The 17,819-nt window shown below is 44.4% G+C and overlaps 1 protein-coding gene across 2 annotated transcripts in view; it reads left to right on the forward strand.

Annotated features, from left to right (window-relative positions):
• Window positions 1–17,819, forward strand: part of TAF1 (TATA-box binding protein associated factor 1) — a 102,863-nt gene that overhangs the window by 25,293 nt on the left and 59,751 nt on the right. For both annotated transcript variants that reach the window (XM_024199230.1, XM_024199231.1), the window contains exons 15-16: window positions 6,096–6,200; window positions 8,316–8,516. In XM_024199230.1, coding sequence (XP_024054998.1) covers window positions 6,096–6,200; window positions 8,316–8,516 — 306 coding nt within the window. The remainder of the gene's footprint in view (window positions 1–6,095; window positions 6,201–8,315; window positions 8,517–17,819) is intronic.

The raw sequence follows: 17,819 nt of genomic DNA on the forward strand, positions 1-17,819 counted from the left end.
AAATAGGGGAACCTCAGTGAAGGTAATACAGTTCCCCTGGGAAAAAATTTGAGTGGATGTAATTGTGGGTTTTTCCTACACAGCTACAATCTGAATCTATATACACGTGTCGTGAAGTGCTTCTTGGGGGCATCAGGAAGTTAAAAACATTGTGGCCTAGATACAACAAATTGGGTGGTGGCCACAAATGAAACAAAATGTTAGATGTTGTGTTAAAAACTGCCTAGTGTGTGTGCTCAAATTGATCCAGGCCCTAAAAAACATAAGGGCAGATTAGAACGTCAACAAATAAAGGGATCTTGAGTCTAGTTACAAATTAATTACACTGGTCCCTTACCTAAAACTGCTCGAGGGAATAGATTTGCCTTGGTAATTGTTAATGATTTTTCTAAATGGGGGACAGCTATTCCCATGAAATCTAACAGAGCAGCTGTGACTGCTAAGCTTCTGCTAGAACAAATTTTTACCAGATAGGAGCATCCATGGGTAATAAACTCAAAACAAGGAACACACATTACTGATGAAATTATGCGTACCACAATGGCTTTACCAGGTATACAGGAAAAATAGCATGTTGCTTACCATCCTCAGTCTTCTAAAATAGTTATTATTATAATAATAATAATTAATTAATAATACCCTAAAGCTAATGCTTACAAAATACCTAAAAAGATAGAATAAAAGGAATGGGAATGTTTAGTTGTCACTAACTTTAATGGCCTTGTGAGCTACCCCTCATAAAGTTATGGAGGTAACTCCCTGTAAAATTATAATGGGGGATAAAATGACACTGCCAGAACACTTACTATGTGCTAGCCCAGACCTAGTACAGGCACTAATGAATCAGTGGGTGTCACAGTTAAAAGGGCAACCAAAAAGTGTCCATTTATGGGTAGCCAGAAACATATGGGTGGAACAGTAAAAAGCAGCTGAACAATTCAATCACACAGTTAAAAAGAAAGAGAGAGAAAAAACAAGTCCTGGTGTGTACTGGGTACACATGAATAAAGAAAAGCGAAAGTGAAACATGGTTTCACATTAACCTGTTTAAAGGGGAAGCATAACACTGTTGTTAATATTTTACAAAATGGCTTTGTTGGAATATTTTGTGTTTGTTGAACTATAAATTTGAACATACAAATTAAACCAGCCAAAACACATAATCCAAACCTGCCGCCCAACAAACTCTGGAAGCTCATTCCAGACTACAACTACAATTGGGTGGTTGGACAAAGCCAACAATAACAGATATTTCAATGCTTGCCACAGGTAAACTGGATATTAGAAAAATAGATGTGGCTGAAAATCTGCATAGTAACCTTAAACACTAAAAACGCTGGTAAAATAAACTTAAAAGTACCGTATTCTCAATGTAAAAAAGGGATGGCAAATTTATTTTCTATGGGAGCATTAGAGGGGGACATATTGAGGTCTACATTTTGTAAAATTAGGGTGCATAATTTTAGGGCTAGTGTATTAATTAAAATCAGACAGGCACAAACCCCTAAAAAAAAAACCCCAAAGTCAGTCCAAATAAAAATTAACTTACTAAAAACTAGCTTTAAACCATGTAAACCAGCAGGAATGTGCATTGGAAAATCAGGAATGTTTCAAATAATTTATCCATGGATTGTATCAAGAGAAATAAAAAGGCAGTAACAGCTCCCCCAGATTTTTACTTATAAAATCAGACTAGTACAAAAATGATGCGTAATATCATTTGAAAAAACACCAGTGGGTACTGTCTGGGTTTAATGGAACTTGGTCTACTGCATCTAAACAAGTAGCATGAAGGGCCACTCACATGTCAGCACGAATACGCTGGTATAACCATCAAAACAAAACAAAAATTCTAAAGTTAATAGCAGTTGATGCAATTGGTTGCTAATATACATACCAATTCTTCTTCAAGTGTTTGCTCATGTCAGTTCCAAGTAGGTGTGTGTGGCTGTGTGCACAGTCGTCAGAAGGTTTTTTCCCCTAGCAGTACCTGTCGGGTCGGCTGTGGAGCCCCCTGGAGTGGCGCCTTCATGGTGGTATATAGAGGTCTCTGCCAACTCGCCACCTCTTCCTTCTTACCGCCAGTGATGGTTGTTGGAGAAGCTCTTCTCTTGCTACAGCAAGCAATCACCTAGTGGACTCTTTCTAGTTGTATCTGTAAATAGTTTAAAACTTAGGATTAGTTAGTTCAAGTTGTTCTTAGTTAGATAAGTTTCAGTTGGGGGTTCCTCTCACCACCTTTCCCCTCCTGGGGACTGGGGCATGTCTCGATCTCAAGGGTTTAAGCCGTGCGGGTCTTGTCTGAAGCCTATACCAAAGGGAGACCCACACAACTCCTGTTTTAAAGTGGTTTTGGGGGAAGCCCATCAGACTGAGAACTGCAAAATGTGTGGATGCTTCCGCCCAAGGACTAAGAAGGAGAGGGACTTGAGGCTGAAACTATTCCTCATGGAGTCAGCTCTTTGTCCCCAGCCTGCACAGGCGGCATCCGACCCCATGCCCAGCAGTTCATTGCGGAGCACGCCAGCCTGGGTAAGAGAGGCTGTGGCGCCAAGAAAAGACTCGGGCTCCTGGGACCCTCGGCACCACCACCCCCCGGCGCCGAAGACCTCCTCCAGTGTGCGTGCCCGGCACTGTTCCCATTTTCTGGTGCTGCACAAAAGAAAAGACAGACAGATGTCGCTCTCCCAGTATAGCAGTGGAACGAGGAGGCACCAGCGAGGTGTGTCCCACGCCGGGACATCCTGCTCTGGCTCCGACTCAGCTGGCACAGTTGACTCTGGCCTCATAGGGAGGTCCGTCGGGTCTGGGTCTGGGTCTAGTGGACTCCCTGGTGCGGGAGTCTTGGGAGGAGGACTTAGATCGTACCTCCACGCTGGACACCTTTGAGGTAGCTGGGGACCTCATAGTAATAATGGTGCAGTCCCCTGCATGGGCACCGTCGCCGTAAAAAGGCACATGCCCTCTGTGGGCAAGCCGGCGATGATGTGGCACTGTCTCGCTCTGCATCGCCATGGTTGCCAGGGTCGGAGTCCTTATCGGACTTGGAGGCAGAGTCAATTGCCTCTAGGCGAAGCTGGCACTGCTCCAGACAACAGGAAGGGCAGCCATTGCCTATGATGTCATGGCCACTGCAGTGGCAGGCACCAGCTCAATGGCCCTTCTGGATCCTATGGGCCTACCACCAAGCCCAAGAGCTGGGATCCAGATCCTTGTCTGTGGCTTCGGAGGCACGGGCCCCTCCATCATCAACATCTGTAGCCCGGGAACCTCCCTGTGGACAAGAGATGGGCACGCAGGCCGGCACTGAGACCACAGCGGGACCCAGCATCGGGGCTGGTACTGAGATGGGCCTGGGCCCGGAGACCAGCACCGCTCCCGGCACCACTCAGGGCATTTCGGCATGGGGGATGCCTGCGAGCCAGAGGGGCAGGAAGACCTGGTGCCCCTGTGGGCATCTTCCTCATCTTCCCCTGATGAAGCAGTGGCGGGCACACCTACCACACTGCTAGCCATGGACAACAGAGCCCACCGGGAGTTGATCAGACAGGTGGCTCAAAATTTGGCCATGCAGATGGAGGAGGTGTCAGAGGAGACTGACCCCATGGTCGACATTTTGGTGCCTGAAGGTCCCTCGAGGGTGGCTTTGCCCCTCATTAAGACCACCCACAACACTACTAAAGCGTTGTGGCAAACGCCCGCTTCTCTTTCCCCCCGCGGCAAAAGGGGTGAAGAGGAAGTATTTTGTGCATTCCGAAGGGTATGAGTACCTGTTCACTCACCCTCAGCCGGGCACTCTGGTGGTGGAGGCTGCCAACCAAAAGGAAAGGCAGGGACAACTGGAACTGACACCTAAATCCAAGGAGGTGGTGAAGCTGGACCTGTTTGGTAGGAAGGTATATTCTACCAAGGGGCTGCAGCTTCGCATTGCCAATCAGCAGGCAGTCCTTAGCCACTATAGTTTTAATTCCTGGAACATGTCTAAATATAAAGAACTACTTCCAGCGGACTCCTGCTGGGAGTTTGCTGCGGTCCTCGACGAAGACAGGGTCATCTTGAGGACCTCCTTGCAGGCTTCGTTAGATTCGGCAGACTTGGCAACCTGTACCATGGCAACAGCCATGGCCATGAGAAGAAGCTCATGGCTTCAGGTGTCAGGGCTCCCGCACGAGGTCTGGCAGACCATTCAGGATTTGCCTTTTGACTGTGTAGGGCTGTTTTTGGAGCAAACAGACACTAAGCTCCACAGCCTAAAAGACTCAAGGGCACCTCTGAAGTCCCTGGGGCTTAATACACCAGCCCCCTAAAGAAAGGATTTTAAACTGCAGCCTGCTCCTCAATTCTATCCAGCTCCTCCTAGACAGGGTTATAGCAGGAAGTGGGACAGGTGTAACAGACGGAGACCTTCTCAGTCCTCCTCTAACCAGGGCCCAGTGCTCAGCAAAGCAGCCCCCAGCCTCCAAAGCAAAATTTTGAAGGTGTGCCCGGGGGTGACACACCAGTTCAGATCCTGGATCTTTCCCCTCCCTTCGTAAATCGTCTATCCCATTTCTACCATGCCTGGGCACAAATCACCTCAGACCAATGGGTTTTGAGCATGGTGGAATTGGGATATTCTCACCCTTCCCACCCTCCTTCGCCATCCCTCTTCAGAGACCCTTCTCACGAGCAACTTCTCATACAGGAGGTGCAAATGCTCCTACAACTCGGGGCAGTATAGGAGGTCCCTTTAGAATTCAGGGGTGGGGGTTCTATGCTGGGTATCTCCTAATCCCGAAGACCAAGGGTGGGCTCAGACCTATTCTAGACTTGCGAAACCTCAACAAATTCATGAAGAAGATAAAGTTCCGCATGGTCTCCCTGGCTTCTATTATCCCCTTCCTGGATCTGGGGGACTGGTATACTGCCCTCGACTTGAAGGACATGTATTTTCACATGTCCATAGTCCCGTCCCACAGACAGTTCCTCTGCTTTGTGCTCAACAACACCCACTATCAGTTTACGGTTCTTCCTTTTGGCCCCTTGGGTGTTCACCAAGTGCATGTCAGTCGTGGCAGCCTTCCTGTGGAAACGGCAGGTGCAAGTATTCCTGTACCTCGACGACTGGCTAATCAAAGGCTGCTTCAGAGCCCAAGTGGAGGTTCATGTGAGCCTAGTTCAGATGACATTCCACAGGCTTGGCCTCCTACTGAATGTAGCAAAGTTGACCCTAACCCCGACTCAGAGAACAGAGTTCATCGGAGCTCTCCTGGACTCCGGTCAAGCCAGGGCATTCCTTCTGGAAACTCGCTTTCTCACCATGGGTGCCATCATAGAGAACCTCAGGTGGTGATACCCCACCACTATGGCATGAAATTGCCTGAAGCTGCTCAGCCATATGGCCGCTTGTACATATGTAGTACAGCATACCAGTCTGCGACTCCATCCCCTTCAGGCTTGGCTAGCCTCAGTGTACAGGCCTAATCAAGTCAGTCTCTCTCTCTCTCTCTCTCTCTCTCTCTCTCTCTCTCTCTCTCTCTCTCTATATATATATATATATATATATATATATATATATACATACACACACACACACACACACACACACACACACAGAGCATGAAAAGGTGGGAGTTGTCTTACCAACTCTGAGAGGCCAATTAAGTAAGAGAAAAAACGTTTGAAGTGATATTCAAGATAGCCCAGCAAAACACATACAAAAATAGTTAATTTAAAAAAAATGTTCATAAATAAGGTAGTATTGATAATTTGCACCTGCATAATGTTACAAAACAAGGTATAAAGAATGTGTGTTTGACAAAGGGGGGTGGAGGACCCACACCAGATTGGATCAGCATAAATGTAATAAGAAAAACATGCTACCTGCACCCCAAGACTGGGCAATCCTTACACTATCCTGCTCTATCCAAGTCACTTGTGCTTTATGCTTAATAAGGTGGTAATAGATTTTCCTAAAAGTGTCTTATTAAAGCTTTAAACTAGTTAAGCTTAATAGTTGGTGTGGACTGTGCTTTCGCCCAATAATGTGCCGGGTTTGCTGTCTGGTAGCAGTTCCTGCTGCTGAGTGCTAACTGGAGTGGCATTGCCTCTTACAGAAACCTGGCAAGGATCCTGGAGCACCAGATTGTAAATACGGAGAGACTGTTTACTGTCACACATCTCCATTCCTGGGATCGCTGCACCCTGGCCAGTTACTGCAGGTGAGAGGAGCTGCATTAATTTTGATGGAATAGGTGGGCCCAGAGAGTTAAAAGTGTTAACCTGAGCCTGTTATTTTACAACACTAAACAGTAAAATGTGCTTTGGGTTTTTGAGTACAGAGACCTTAGCTTGATGAGTGTTGTGGAAGCATAACCTTGTATTGAAGATATAGAAAAAGAAGAAAAAACAGTAAAAGCATTTTAAAATATAAAGCATTAAGTAAGGCTTTTATTTTACCAATATGTTTTCTTTCCTTTCCTTTTAGCTGTAGAGAGTTTTTAAAAGTAAAACCTCTTGTTTAGCAGATTAAAGGTGGTAATAGCTATCCTTTTTGGGGAAAAAAGAAATTAGTTGACCTGGTTTGGAACTGTTGTTGCTGCCATTGTTAGAGTTCGATTTTGCTTTCTGTAGGACAACACACACACAAGAGGAGAGAGAAAATTATAGAAAATACAGCTTTTGTCTTCGGTGCTGACTTCAGTCTGAAGCCTTGCTGCTGGAAAAACATGGCCACAGCACAAGGTCTTGTTAGGCACTTTGAGATCTTGCAAACTTGTACCAGCATTGGGCTATTTAACTGCCTCACTGGTCACAGACTTACAACTTATAACAGTATTGCACAAGATGCAGTCCCAGCTGGCTAAGCCAGGCTCTGATTAAATAGAAGGTGAAATAGAGAAAATAAAATTGAGTCTGAAAGGACACATGAGGGAGGTGATGACACCTGGAATCAAGTCATTCCTAGGTGCTGTTCAGGATTTAGCCTAATCTGGTGGAGATGGTGATGTCATTGATTCCCTCCTTCTCATTGGCCATGTCTGGTTAGGATGCTTTTCAGGATCACTGTCATCCTGGGGTCACAGGAGATGCTGGTGGTGGCAGCCATGATGGTAGAGTGTATAATCTGAAAAAGTAAAGACAGATGAATGGTTGGGGATATTGATCCAGTACATGAGCAGTGATGGCAGGGGTATGACTTAATAGTTAAGGGTTTGTTGGGTTCGACTTACATTCCTCCCATCTTCTTCTCCTGGTCTTTCTACACGCCCCCCGCCCCCCATCCCAGTGTCAGGTGTCTCTCTCCCTCCCCTCCCCCAATATGCATATTTTACTAAGGAGATTATTTAGTCAGTGGTTTCTTGTAGGCTTTATGGACAAAACAGACCTTGAAGAGGGGTTGAGATGTAGACAGGATAGTGGCCTTACGATCAACTCAGGACGGGTCCTGTTCCATCCATGGGAGCGGCATGGGAGAATCTGACAGATGGTTATGAGGCTAGGTGTTATGAGCGAAAGAGATGGTTTGGTGCGGAGGTGATCTAAAGATGAATAGGAAGGAGCAGATAGTACTTTCCTTTCAGTGTCTCCGGTCTGAACCTTTGTCTTGTCATCTGACTCTTCTCTTTGCTTCTCCCTTCATATCTAGCTTTTTAAAGTGCTATTTTTCCTTTTTGTATCACCAAAATCTGTCCTTTCATCACTACCCTGTTGCTAAAACCCTTGTCCAAGCCTTGGTCTACACTTGATTACTTAAACCTTCTCCTCTCTGGCCTCCCTATCTCTTCAGTCTGCCCTAGACCTATCTTGGTAGCTGTAAAATGCTATCTGTGTTTCGTAAGGATGCCTCTGCTAAAGTTGCCTCCCCCTCCTGTTCTGCTACTGCATTCAAGTGCCTCACCTTCAAGACTCTGCTTCTCTATCTAAGCATGGTGTTCTGTCCCCTCTTACTAACTGCTCCCTTCCCCCACTTCCCAGCTTTGCACCTCTATTTATATTGTCTTGGTGGAATACTCTCGCTTCTGTCTGCCAAGTACGCTTTCTGTCCTCTTTCAAATCCTACCTTAAAGCACAGTTTGAGGCATCCTTCATGCTTTGTTTTCCACACCTTCCCTTACCTTAATTATTATCCCATGTCTTGTCTCACTTCAGTTAATTAGTCTCTGGGGCAAGAAATGTGTCCACCTCTGTAAAAGTGCGTGTTGTGATGTGAATGAATATTGATGGTGTCATGATGACCGTATTGTGCTGGGTCTCTTTCAGAGCTCTTGTTGGTGTTGCAAAGTCTCCAGTGATCAGTGTCTGTCTTTCAAATTTTTGTTTGTTTCTCTTGTCAGGCATTTGAAAACAATCTCTTCCGGGCTCCCATTTATCTGCACAAGATGCCAGAAACGGATTTCCTAATTATCCGGACACGACAAGGCTGTTACATTCGGGAGCTGGTCGATATCTTTGTCGTTGGACAGGAGTGCCCCCTCTTTGAAGTTCCTGGTCCCAACTCCAAACGGGCCAATACCCACATCAGAGACTTTCTACAGGTATGTGATAGGCCCAGTATGGGGACGATTGCACTAAGAGAACCCGGAGAGAGTATATGAGGTATCTCCAGGCCTGTAAGGTCTGTCCTGAGCTGAGGTGCCTATTGCCCCTGCTAGGGCCTTGTCTTTGTTTCAAAGGTAAGAACAATATGGTATAAAACACACTTTGGTTAAGTAATTTTAATTTACCAATTACCTATACAAGTTTCTCATGGTTCTTTGTATTTTAGATGAAGTACAGACTGCAGACTTATTATAAACTTTCAAGTTTTTTAATAGCCAAAATAGAATTATAAAGCAAATAAGAAGTTACAGAAAGCAAAATCAATATGGTTATTTGATAGTGTTCACATAATTTAGAAGAATGAATTTACATGGGAATGAATTTAACAGGGGATTACTAAAAAGTAATAAATCAAACCAATGAATCCAAATCTAATTATAACCTTATTACGTAGGTGAACTAACTCTAGTTCTGTGGTACTTTGGACAAGGGATTTTGGTACCAAGACAGAACTGTGAATTCTTAAATACATAGCTTTATTGATTTGACAAATAAGCTTATTTTTTCCAGTTAAATTACGGAACTGTTGGTAACTGTTCAACCCAACAACTGTAAAGTTAAATGTTTTTTAAATTTAAACACTCAATTACTAAAAATGGCAATTTAATTCAAAATTATCTTACCCAGGAGACACTCATAGCCAAGTTTTCCCACTTACACACACAATTAGGACACATTAAGCCCCAAATAAAACTTGCAGGTAACAATTTAAAACTAATTCTAGTGTCTGTGGAATTTTAGCAGTAGTCTTTACTTACAAATCTAGTCAAAGTTTTTTCCTCTTTTTGTCTAAGAAACTATCAAATTCTCTTGGCCACAGAAGCCTGACTTTCCTAGGTTAATCTCTTTGAAACATTCAGTTTTTTTCTCAGCTGTCTTTTGCTGGAGGGTGAATAGTTTCTTCTTAACACTAACTCTATTTGCAGTGAGTTGTTCCAGCCTCAAAACTCTCAAATACTTATTCATTTAACGTTATTTCTAGGCAACTAAAGTTGAACTTGTTAGTGTAAAGTTTGTCATTTAAAGACATCAGCTCAGGTACATAGTGTTGGAGAATCATTAAGCTTAATGTGTAACCCAGTTGCTTGGGTAAAAAAAATACACACATTCAAATCTTTTTGCCATTTACCTGTTAGAATTGGTATGAAGGGGGTTTTCCAGCTCAGCTTCATGGTTTCAGTGACTGTTTTTTTGAGACAGATAAGTTTATTTGGGTAATTTTAATTCAAAATGCCATTTAATAGTTGTATTCTTGTTCTTTCTGGATTTTGCAAGTCTCCCTAAAGAGACTTAAAAGAAACAAAGTGAATAGACTGCTTGTCTTATGGCATGACTTCACATGTTACCAGATGGGTGCTCTTTGGTGCTAGCGGAGTTCCTTTTCTGTCTCTTGTCAGGATGTTTTATCTTCAGGGAGCAAAATGCTGAACAAAATAGGCCCATTTTGATTGGTGGTGTGGCCTGGATGTCATTTGGCAAAACTCATGGGGGCCAGACAGAATGTGATCATGTTTCTGGATAATGACTTGAAATAGTCTAACCATAGCACAAGTTATCCCTTTTCATCCAGTGAGAAAACTAAGTATCTCCTTCTCAGTTTTTGTTTTGCAATTGTTCATCATTGCTTGTGTCCAGGTTTCCACGCTCCCGAACTCTGGGGTATAGATGAGGGGACCTGCATGAAAGACCCCCTAATCTTATATTCTACCTGCTTAGGTTAAAACTTCTCCAAGGCACAAATTCCCCCCCTTGTCCTTGGACTGGTATTGCTGCTACCACCACGTGATTTACACAAAAATTCAGGGAAAGGTCACTTGGAATCCCTATCCATCCCAGTATAACCCCCCAAGCTCCTTCACCCCCTTTTCTGGGGAGGCTTGAGACTAAAATACCAACCAGTTGCCTTAGCAACGTGAGCTCAACCAGACCCTTTGTCTTTAGGACACTGAAATCAATCATGTTCTTAAAAGAAGAACTTTTATTATAAAGAAAAAAGTAAAAGAATCACACCTGCAAAATCAGGATGGAAGGTAACTTTACAGGGCTATAAAAAGATTTAAAACACACAGGATTCCCCTCTGGGCTCAGCTTCACAGTTACAAAACAGGAATGAAACTGCCTCTGTGGTATAGGGAAATTCACAAGCCAAAACAAGAGATAACCCAACGCATTTCCTTGCCCTACTCACAGTTTCTGTGGTTTTAGATGCATTATTCCAGGTATATTTTTCAGGAGATATTGTACCTGTTTGGCTTCTCCCTCCGTCCAGAGAGGGAACAACAAAACACAACCCCCCCCACACACACCAGATCTGAAAGTATCTTCTTTCCGCATTGGTCCTTCTGGTCAGGTGCCAACTAGGTTATTTGAACTGCTTAACCCTTTATGGGTAAGGCAATCAAGTACAGCTGCTAAGGAGGGATTTTATGCTACTGAATGGCTGGCATACATAAAGGTTGCTACCCTTCCCCCTATATTCATGACAGCTTGTGACCCCACAAATCTTCATTTGCAAGCATCTTATAGAATCATATAAATGTAGGGTTGGAAGGGGCTGTAGAGGTCAACTAGTCCTGTCTCTGACATGTGTTTGTCTAACCTGTACTCAGTCTCCTCCAATGACACAGGGATTCCACAACCGGTCTAGGTAACCTGTTTCGGTACTAAACTATCCTTTATAGTTAGAAAGTTTTTCCTAATTCAAACCTAAATGCCCTTTCTGCAATCTAAGCCAATTACTTCTTGTCCTACCTTCAGTGGATATGAAGAACAATTGATCACTGTCCTCTTTTTAACAACACTTTACATATTTGAACTCTTACCATGTTCCTCCCAGCCTTCTCTTCTCTGGATTGAACATGCCCATTTCTTCTTCGAGTGATGTCCCTGTGGGTGCTCCACTGTACGTGCAGCAGCGCCCCTATGCTCCTGGGATCGGAGATCTTCATCAGCAGTGCCCGTTGGACCGCACATGTACACCTCCCCGTCTTGTTCTGTGAGCGGGTCGTGTATATATAGTGCAGTCCGACTGCCCCTCAGTTCCTTGTCTACCGTCTTTGGTCTAGGACGAAATCTGCAGCAGAGCCTGCTTCTCCTTTTGTCCGATTAGATCATGCCTTTCCTGTTACCTTTTAGTGTAGTTTAATAGTTACATCCTCCCTTTTCATCCTCTCCCTATTAAAAAAAACATTGCTTTTAAGCCTCCTTACCCTTCCCAGTTCATACCTTAAGTTTTCATTTTCCTGCTTCTCGCCCTTCCCAACTGGGAAGCATTTTCCCTCACCTTTATGTCTTGGTCTCCTTGGTTTAAGAGGTGCGTTTCCTGCCGGATTGCCTTGTGGTAACAGTCAGTCACCCACAGTGCGTTTTCAGCCTCAGAAAGGGACACGTCCTCCAGAAGCGTGCTCACTGCCATGACCTCACTGCCAGGGCTAGAAAAGACCGAGACATTCGGCTGCTACATCTTCTCATGGAGAAATTACTGCATCCAGTATCGGACCCTGGCCCAAACATGTCTCCCGCGCGGCTCTTATGCTCCTCTAAATCATCCACCAACCCTCATTCGCCACGCCTTTCTAAAAGAAAATCTTGTATTTCACATTCTGATGAGAAGAAACTGGCTCCTTCATCACCTTCTGAGATGCCGCCCACCAAAATGCCATCCCCTGTGAGGTGAGTTGCCTTGACATCCTCGGAGAGAGGACATAGTTCCAGGGCCCATCCAAATACCTCCAGTACTGAAGCTAAGCAAAGGTCTAAAGATCATAATTGGGCATTTATGCAACCCTCGGCACCGTCTCTTGGTCTCCTCAGACCGAGACACAAGACCTTCAAGAAGAGTGCCAGCTGTCCTGACCAGACCAACTTTGGGTATTACAGCACCTACAAAACTGCCGGCACTGACAGTCCTACCAGCGCCAATGTCCATTACAGCACTGAGCAAATCCTCCACTTCATTTGCTGGCTGCTCAGGAGAATGCACCTCTCCCTCGGCACCGATACACACACCAGTGCCGATGATGCTCCCCCCTCTTCCCCAAGAGTTTAGTTCCCCTAAGGAACTACTTGTCTCTGATGTGCTTGAGTCACCACTACTCAGACTTGACCTCTCTCCACTTCCATCCTTCTCTCCGGACCCACACCATTCTTCCCTTTCTCCTCCGAGGACAGTACCACCCTTCCCCAGCAATGCGGAGGAGGAAGAGGAGAAGTACTCCATCCCACCCTGATACTTGAGATAGGCTCAGAAGACTTCCTCTACTCATCCTCACTACCCACAATCCACAACTGGACCAGGGCCCTGGTATGGACTGCCATGGATGCAACCCCACGTGCCACTCCCTCAACACTGGCCATACTGGGATCCTCGGGCCATGTACAGAGCACAGTTTGGGAAACCTCCCATGGAGCAAAGCCAGAGGCCTTCTCTTGACCCCCAGAGGCTAAGCATCACCCTATAGCAGATGAGGAAAAAGAACAGGACGACGAAATTCCACCAACACTCCACTTCTCCTCTTTTCCCCCTGATGAGGCTATCATGCCTCCACCCCCTACTGCAGCTGATGACTTCAAACATTTCCAGGAGTTATTTTGCAGGATTGCAGACTCCCCGCTCCAGATTCCTTTGGAGGAGGTGAAAGATTAACAACCATAAGCTGCTTGACATCCTACACACATCCTCCTCCAAAATAGCCCTTCCTGTCAATGAGGTCCTTCTCGATCCTGCCAAAGTGCTCTGGCAGACCCCAGCATCCATCCCACTGACCTGCAAGTGGACAGACAAAAAATATTATGTTCCTGCAAAAGGCTTGGAATTTCTTTTTTCTCACCCCACCCCAAATTCCTTAGTCATCAAGGCTGTGCAAGAAAAAGGACACCAATACCAACCTTGACCCACAAATCATGATAGAGACTGGAAGCGATTAGATCTATTTGGATGCAAGGCTTATTTGTCTGCTACACTCCAATTCTGAATATCCAATTATGAGGCTCTCATGGCTAAGTACAATTACCTCAATTGTTCTAAAATACAGGAACTATGCCAACACCTTCCTGATGACAAAAAAAGAACAATTCCAGTCGCTTATATCTGAAGGATACCTCTTGGCCCATACAGCTTTACAAGCCTCTTTGGACTTTGTGGATACCATCAGGGCTTTGGAGCAGAGCTGGAGCATGGAGCAGCTCCGGAGCAGAGGAGCTGCAGGTTTTTGCCTGGAGCTGGAGTGGAGCCGGAGCACAGCTCCAAAGCCCTGGATACCATTGTCCATTCCGTTGCAACTGCTGTAGTCATGAGACGTATGTCATGGCTCCACCTCTCCGGCCTTCCTAAGGAGGTACAAACCACCGTTGAAAACCTACCCTTTGAGGGCCCCAAATTATTTGCTTAAGAATTCTCGAGCAACTCTCCACTCTCTCGGCACTTACAAACCGGCGCTGAAGAGACGCCTGGGGAAATACCAACGTCCCCCATGATCTCAACCACCACAATACACTCCCCAGCAGTAATACGAAACTCAGCGCCGTTGACAGAAGCCCCCTACCAAATGCAGGCATATGACTCCTCAGGGGGATATCTCTCACGCACCATCAATCAAACAATAATTTTGAAGGTATGATTGAGGCCCTGAAAAGCCTCCCCTTGTTCCAGTCACATCAGTGATCTCTGACATCCCACCAGTTTGGCGACCGCTTAGTCCCCTTCTTTCAATCATTCTCAATCGTTCTTTATGACAGTTTTGGTATACTTACCTCATTTGCATGATGTTATGCCCTCCAGTATCTCTCTGTCCAACCCCGCGACTCTTTTTACAACGCGTGGGTTGCATTCTCCGTCCCAATCCACAGCTGCTCTGCCTGAAAGCATGGCTCCGGGATTTGGAAATAACTGGTTTGAAAGCAGTTAAATAGGTACTCTTGAATAGCAGACTTGACACAACTAGACACACTTACCTCCGCAAATGGACTAGATTCCAGTCCTGGTGTGCCTCCCATCAAGACGAGGCAATAAGCACTCCATTACCACTTATCCTGGACTATATTTTATACCTTAAACGATCAGGGTTATCCACAAGCTCCATTTGTGTGCATTTGGCAGCCATCACGACTTTTCATGATCAAACAGACAGCCATTTTGTCTTCACCCACCCACTCACAAAATATTTCTCGAAGGGCCTCCAAAATCTTTACCCTCAAATATAGGACCTGATCTCAGCCTTGTCCTATGCTCTCTTACTAGACCTCCGTTCAAACCAGTGGCAACATGCTCATGCGTTCATTTATCTATGAAAACAGCATTCCTTGTCGTTCTCATCTCTGCTCAATGGGTTGGTGAAATTGGAGCTCTTATGGCATACCCCCCGTACACAGTTATTCATAAGGAATAAGGTAAACTATGTCCACATCCCACATCTTTACCCAGGGTACCATTCTCTTTCCATCTCAATCAACCTATCCACCTTCCCTGCTTCTTTCCAAAGCCACACAGCAACCAACAGGAGGCAACATTGCACACCCTGGATGTTAGATGAGCATTAGCCTTCTACCTGAACAGAACTAAACCTTTGAGAAAATGGCCCCGATTATTCCTTTCAATGACCGAAAGATCAAAAGGCGTGGCCATCTCTAAGCAATGTCTTTCCAAGTGGATCTCACTGTGTATACACCTGTCCTACCAACTACACAATCAACAACCACTTCCTGTAACTAGAGCACATTCCACCCGCTCGCTCTCCACCTCGATTGCTTTTCTCAATGATGTCCCGATTGCTGACATTTGCAAACCAGCCACATGGGCATCAGTGGACATTTTTAGCTATCACTACGCCATTACTCAGGCTGCCCCAAAGATACTCTACTAGGACACACTGTCCTATCATCTGCAATAAATACCGCTCCAAAGCCCCAGCCTTCCAATTAGGGACACTGCTTTCTAGTCACCTACAGTGGAGCACCCATAGGGGGACACATATCAAAGAACTTCAGTTACTGCACAGGGTGAGTAACCCTCTCTTCTTCTTTGAGTGATGTCCCTATGGGTGCTCCACTGTAGGTGACTAGAAAGCAGTATCCCTAATTGGAATACCTGCACTCCTCCCTTCTGCTTCGGAGCTGAAACATAGGCTCTGCGGCAGAGAAGGAACTGTGGGGCAGTCGGACCGCACAGCACTATATATCCGTCCCACTCACGGTGTGAGATGGGGGAGTTGCACATGTGTGGTCCAACGGGCACTATTGATGAAGATCTTCAATCCCAGGTGCAGGGGGTGCTGCTGCACCTACAGTGGAGCACCCATAGGGACACGCATCTCGAAGAACCTCAGTTAAAGCACAGGGTGAATAACCTTCTCTTCTTACAATCTATCCTTATAGGTCATGTTTTCTAAACTTCTTATTATTTTTGTTCTCCTCTGGACTCTCTCCAGTTTGTTTGCAACTTTCTTGAAGAGCGGTGCCCAAACCTGGACAACAGTACTCCATCTGAGGCCTCACCAGTACTGAGTAGCGCAGAACAGTTACTTCCTGTGTCTTGCATTCAACACTCCTGTTCTGTCCCAGAATGATATTTGCCTCTTTTGCAACTGTTGCTGCATCACACTGTTGACTCATTCAATTTGTGAACCCCTGTAACCCCCAGATCCTTTTCTTCAGTACTACTGCCTACCCAGTTATTCCCCATTTTGTATTTGTGCATTTGATTTTTTTCCCCCAAAGTATAACACTTTGCACTTGTCTTGATGGAATTTTGTCTTATTGATTTCAGACTAATTCATTAAGACTGATGATATCGTATGCATCCCAGTTTGTATAAGATATGTTAGGCTATACCACTTTACAAATATTTTGCCAACAGTTCTGCATTTAGGGTGATAGTTGTTTAGGACACCTGTTAATTCAGGCTCTAGCCAACAACCCACTTCTCCAAGTGGCTTTCCATGAGCATCTTTCAATATACCTTTTGGCCAGTTTTGCATGACTCTGTTTTTTTGAGTTGCACTTTCTCCTTCAGCATTCTTATCTGTTTGCAGAAATGTCCATTTTGAAGTTCATAATAAAATTAGGATAGTCTTCACATAAAGTCTCTTCAGATTCTTTGATGCTGTACTCTTTTAGTAACTCACTTTGTCTTATTTGCTTGGTTCAACAACAATAAGCTGTAACAGTTAATGAAACGAGACAAAACAGCTGTCTGTATCTTATCAGTACCTGGTTGTTCCCATCACTTCAGTGATAAAGTTGGTAGGATCATTTCATATCTTAATTTGACTGTGAAACTGCCAATCTATCAATTAGGCCTCTTTGTCACTTGGCCCTTATAAAATTTTGGTTGGATTCACTTTAGGTTTTTATTTCACATTAGTCTCTCAGTGTACAAGTTGACCATGTCCCTTTTAGTATAAAACAGATACCTTTGTTATATTTTTATGGATTACATTTCTATTTAAAATAGACAGCATGATTCAAAATACTTCTAATACTTACGAGTTTCCCTTGGCAACAAAAGTTTCTTAAATTGCAGGAGTGTATTGCATAATATTTTAGATAGCTTTTAATTTTGTATGTAACTAACAGCTTTTCGGTCTCTTTGCCAGCTAATACAATTATACACTAAACACAATATCAGACACAATCTGCTAATATCCATATTTATTACGAACTACTCAGTATACTAATAGAAAGAAATAAAAAGAAAAGCTAAAGATGTTACTTCATCACAACACAGCAGTTTGTAGTTAAATTATCTAGCTTGCTATTGTTGTTATCCAATCTAAAATTCCTCTCTGAAACACAGAAACAACTTCTGCTATTCAACATGATAGGAGTACAGAGGCCTGGTATATCAGGGATTTGGACCTGTAATCACAGATATGTATACTGTTAATTGAAAACTAATGTATGTTAAAAGACAGTTAAGGTTGCACTCAAAAGTTCAGAAATGCCAGAATTAAGGTTGCCCATGCAACCTGGATTTGGCCCCCTTGTGCATATGGATTATGGTACAGTCTTTAATTGATTACATCCTTCCCCTCCACACAATCCCTGTTTTATTCAGTGCACAGGGTGGACAATGCTTATTGAATGAGCAGGTATTCAGTAGTTTGTTTTAGCCTCATTGTTTAGTGTGTGGCCCCAGGCCTTATTTACTTCACACTAATCAAGCTCTGCACTGAAGACAGAATTATTAATTTCCTCCTGGGCCTTTCTATGGTGCTTATCATTATAATATCTAAATGCTTCAT

The sequence above is a fragment of the Terrapene carolina genome, unplaced genomic scaffold, assembly GCF_002925995.2.
Source record: "Terrapene carolina triunguis isolate 2854851 unplaced genomic scaffold, T_m_triunguis-2.0 Scaffold605, whole genome shotgun sequence".
Taxonomy (NCBI): Eukaryota; Metazoa; Chordata; order Testudines; family Emydidae; genus Terrapene; species Terrapene triunguis.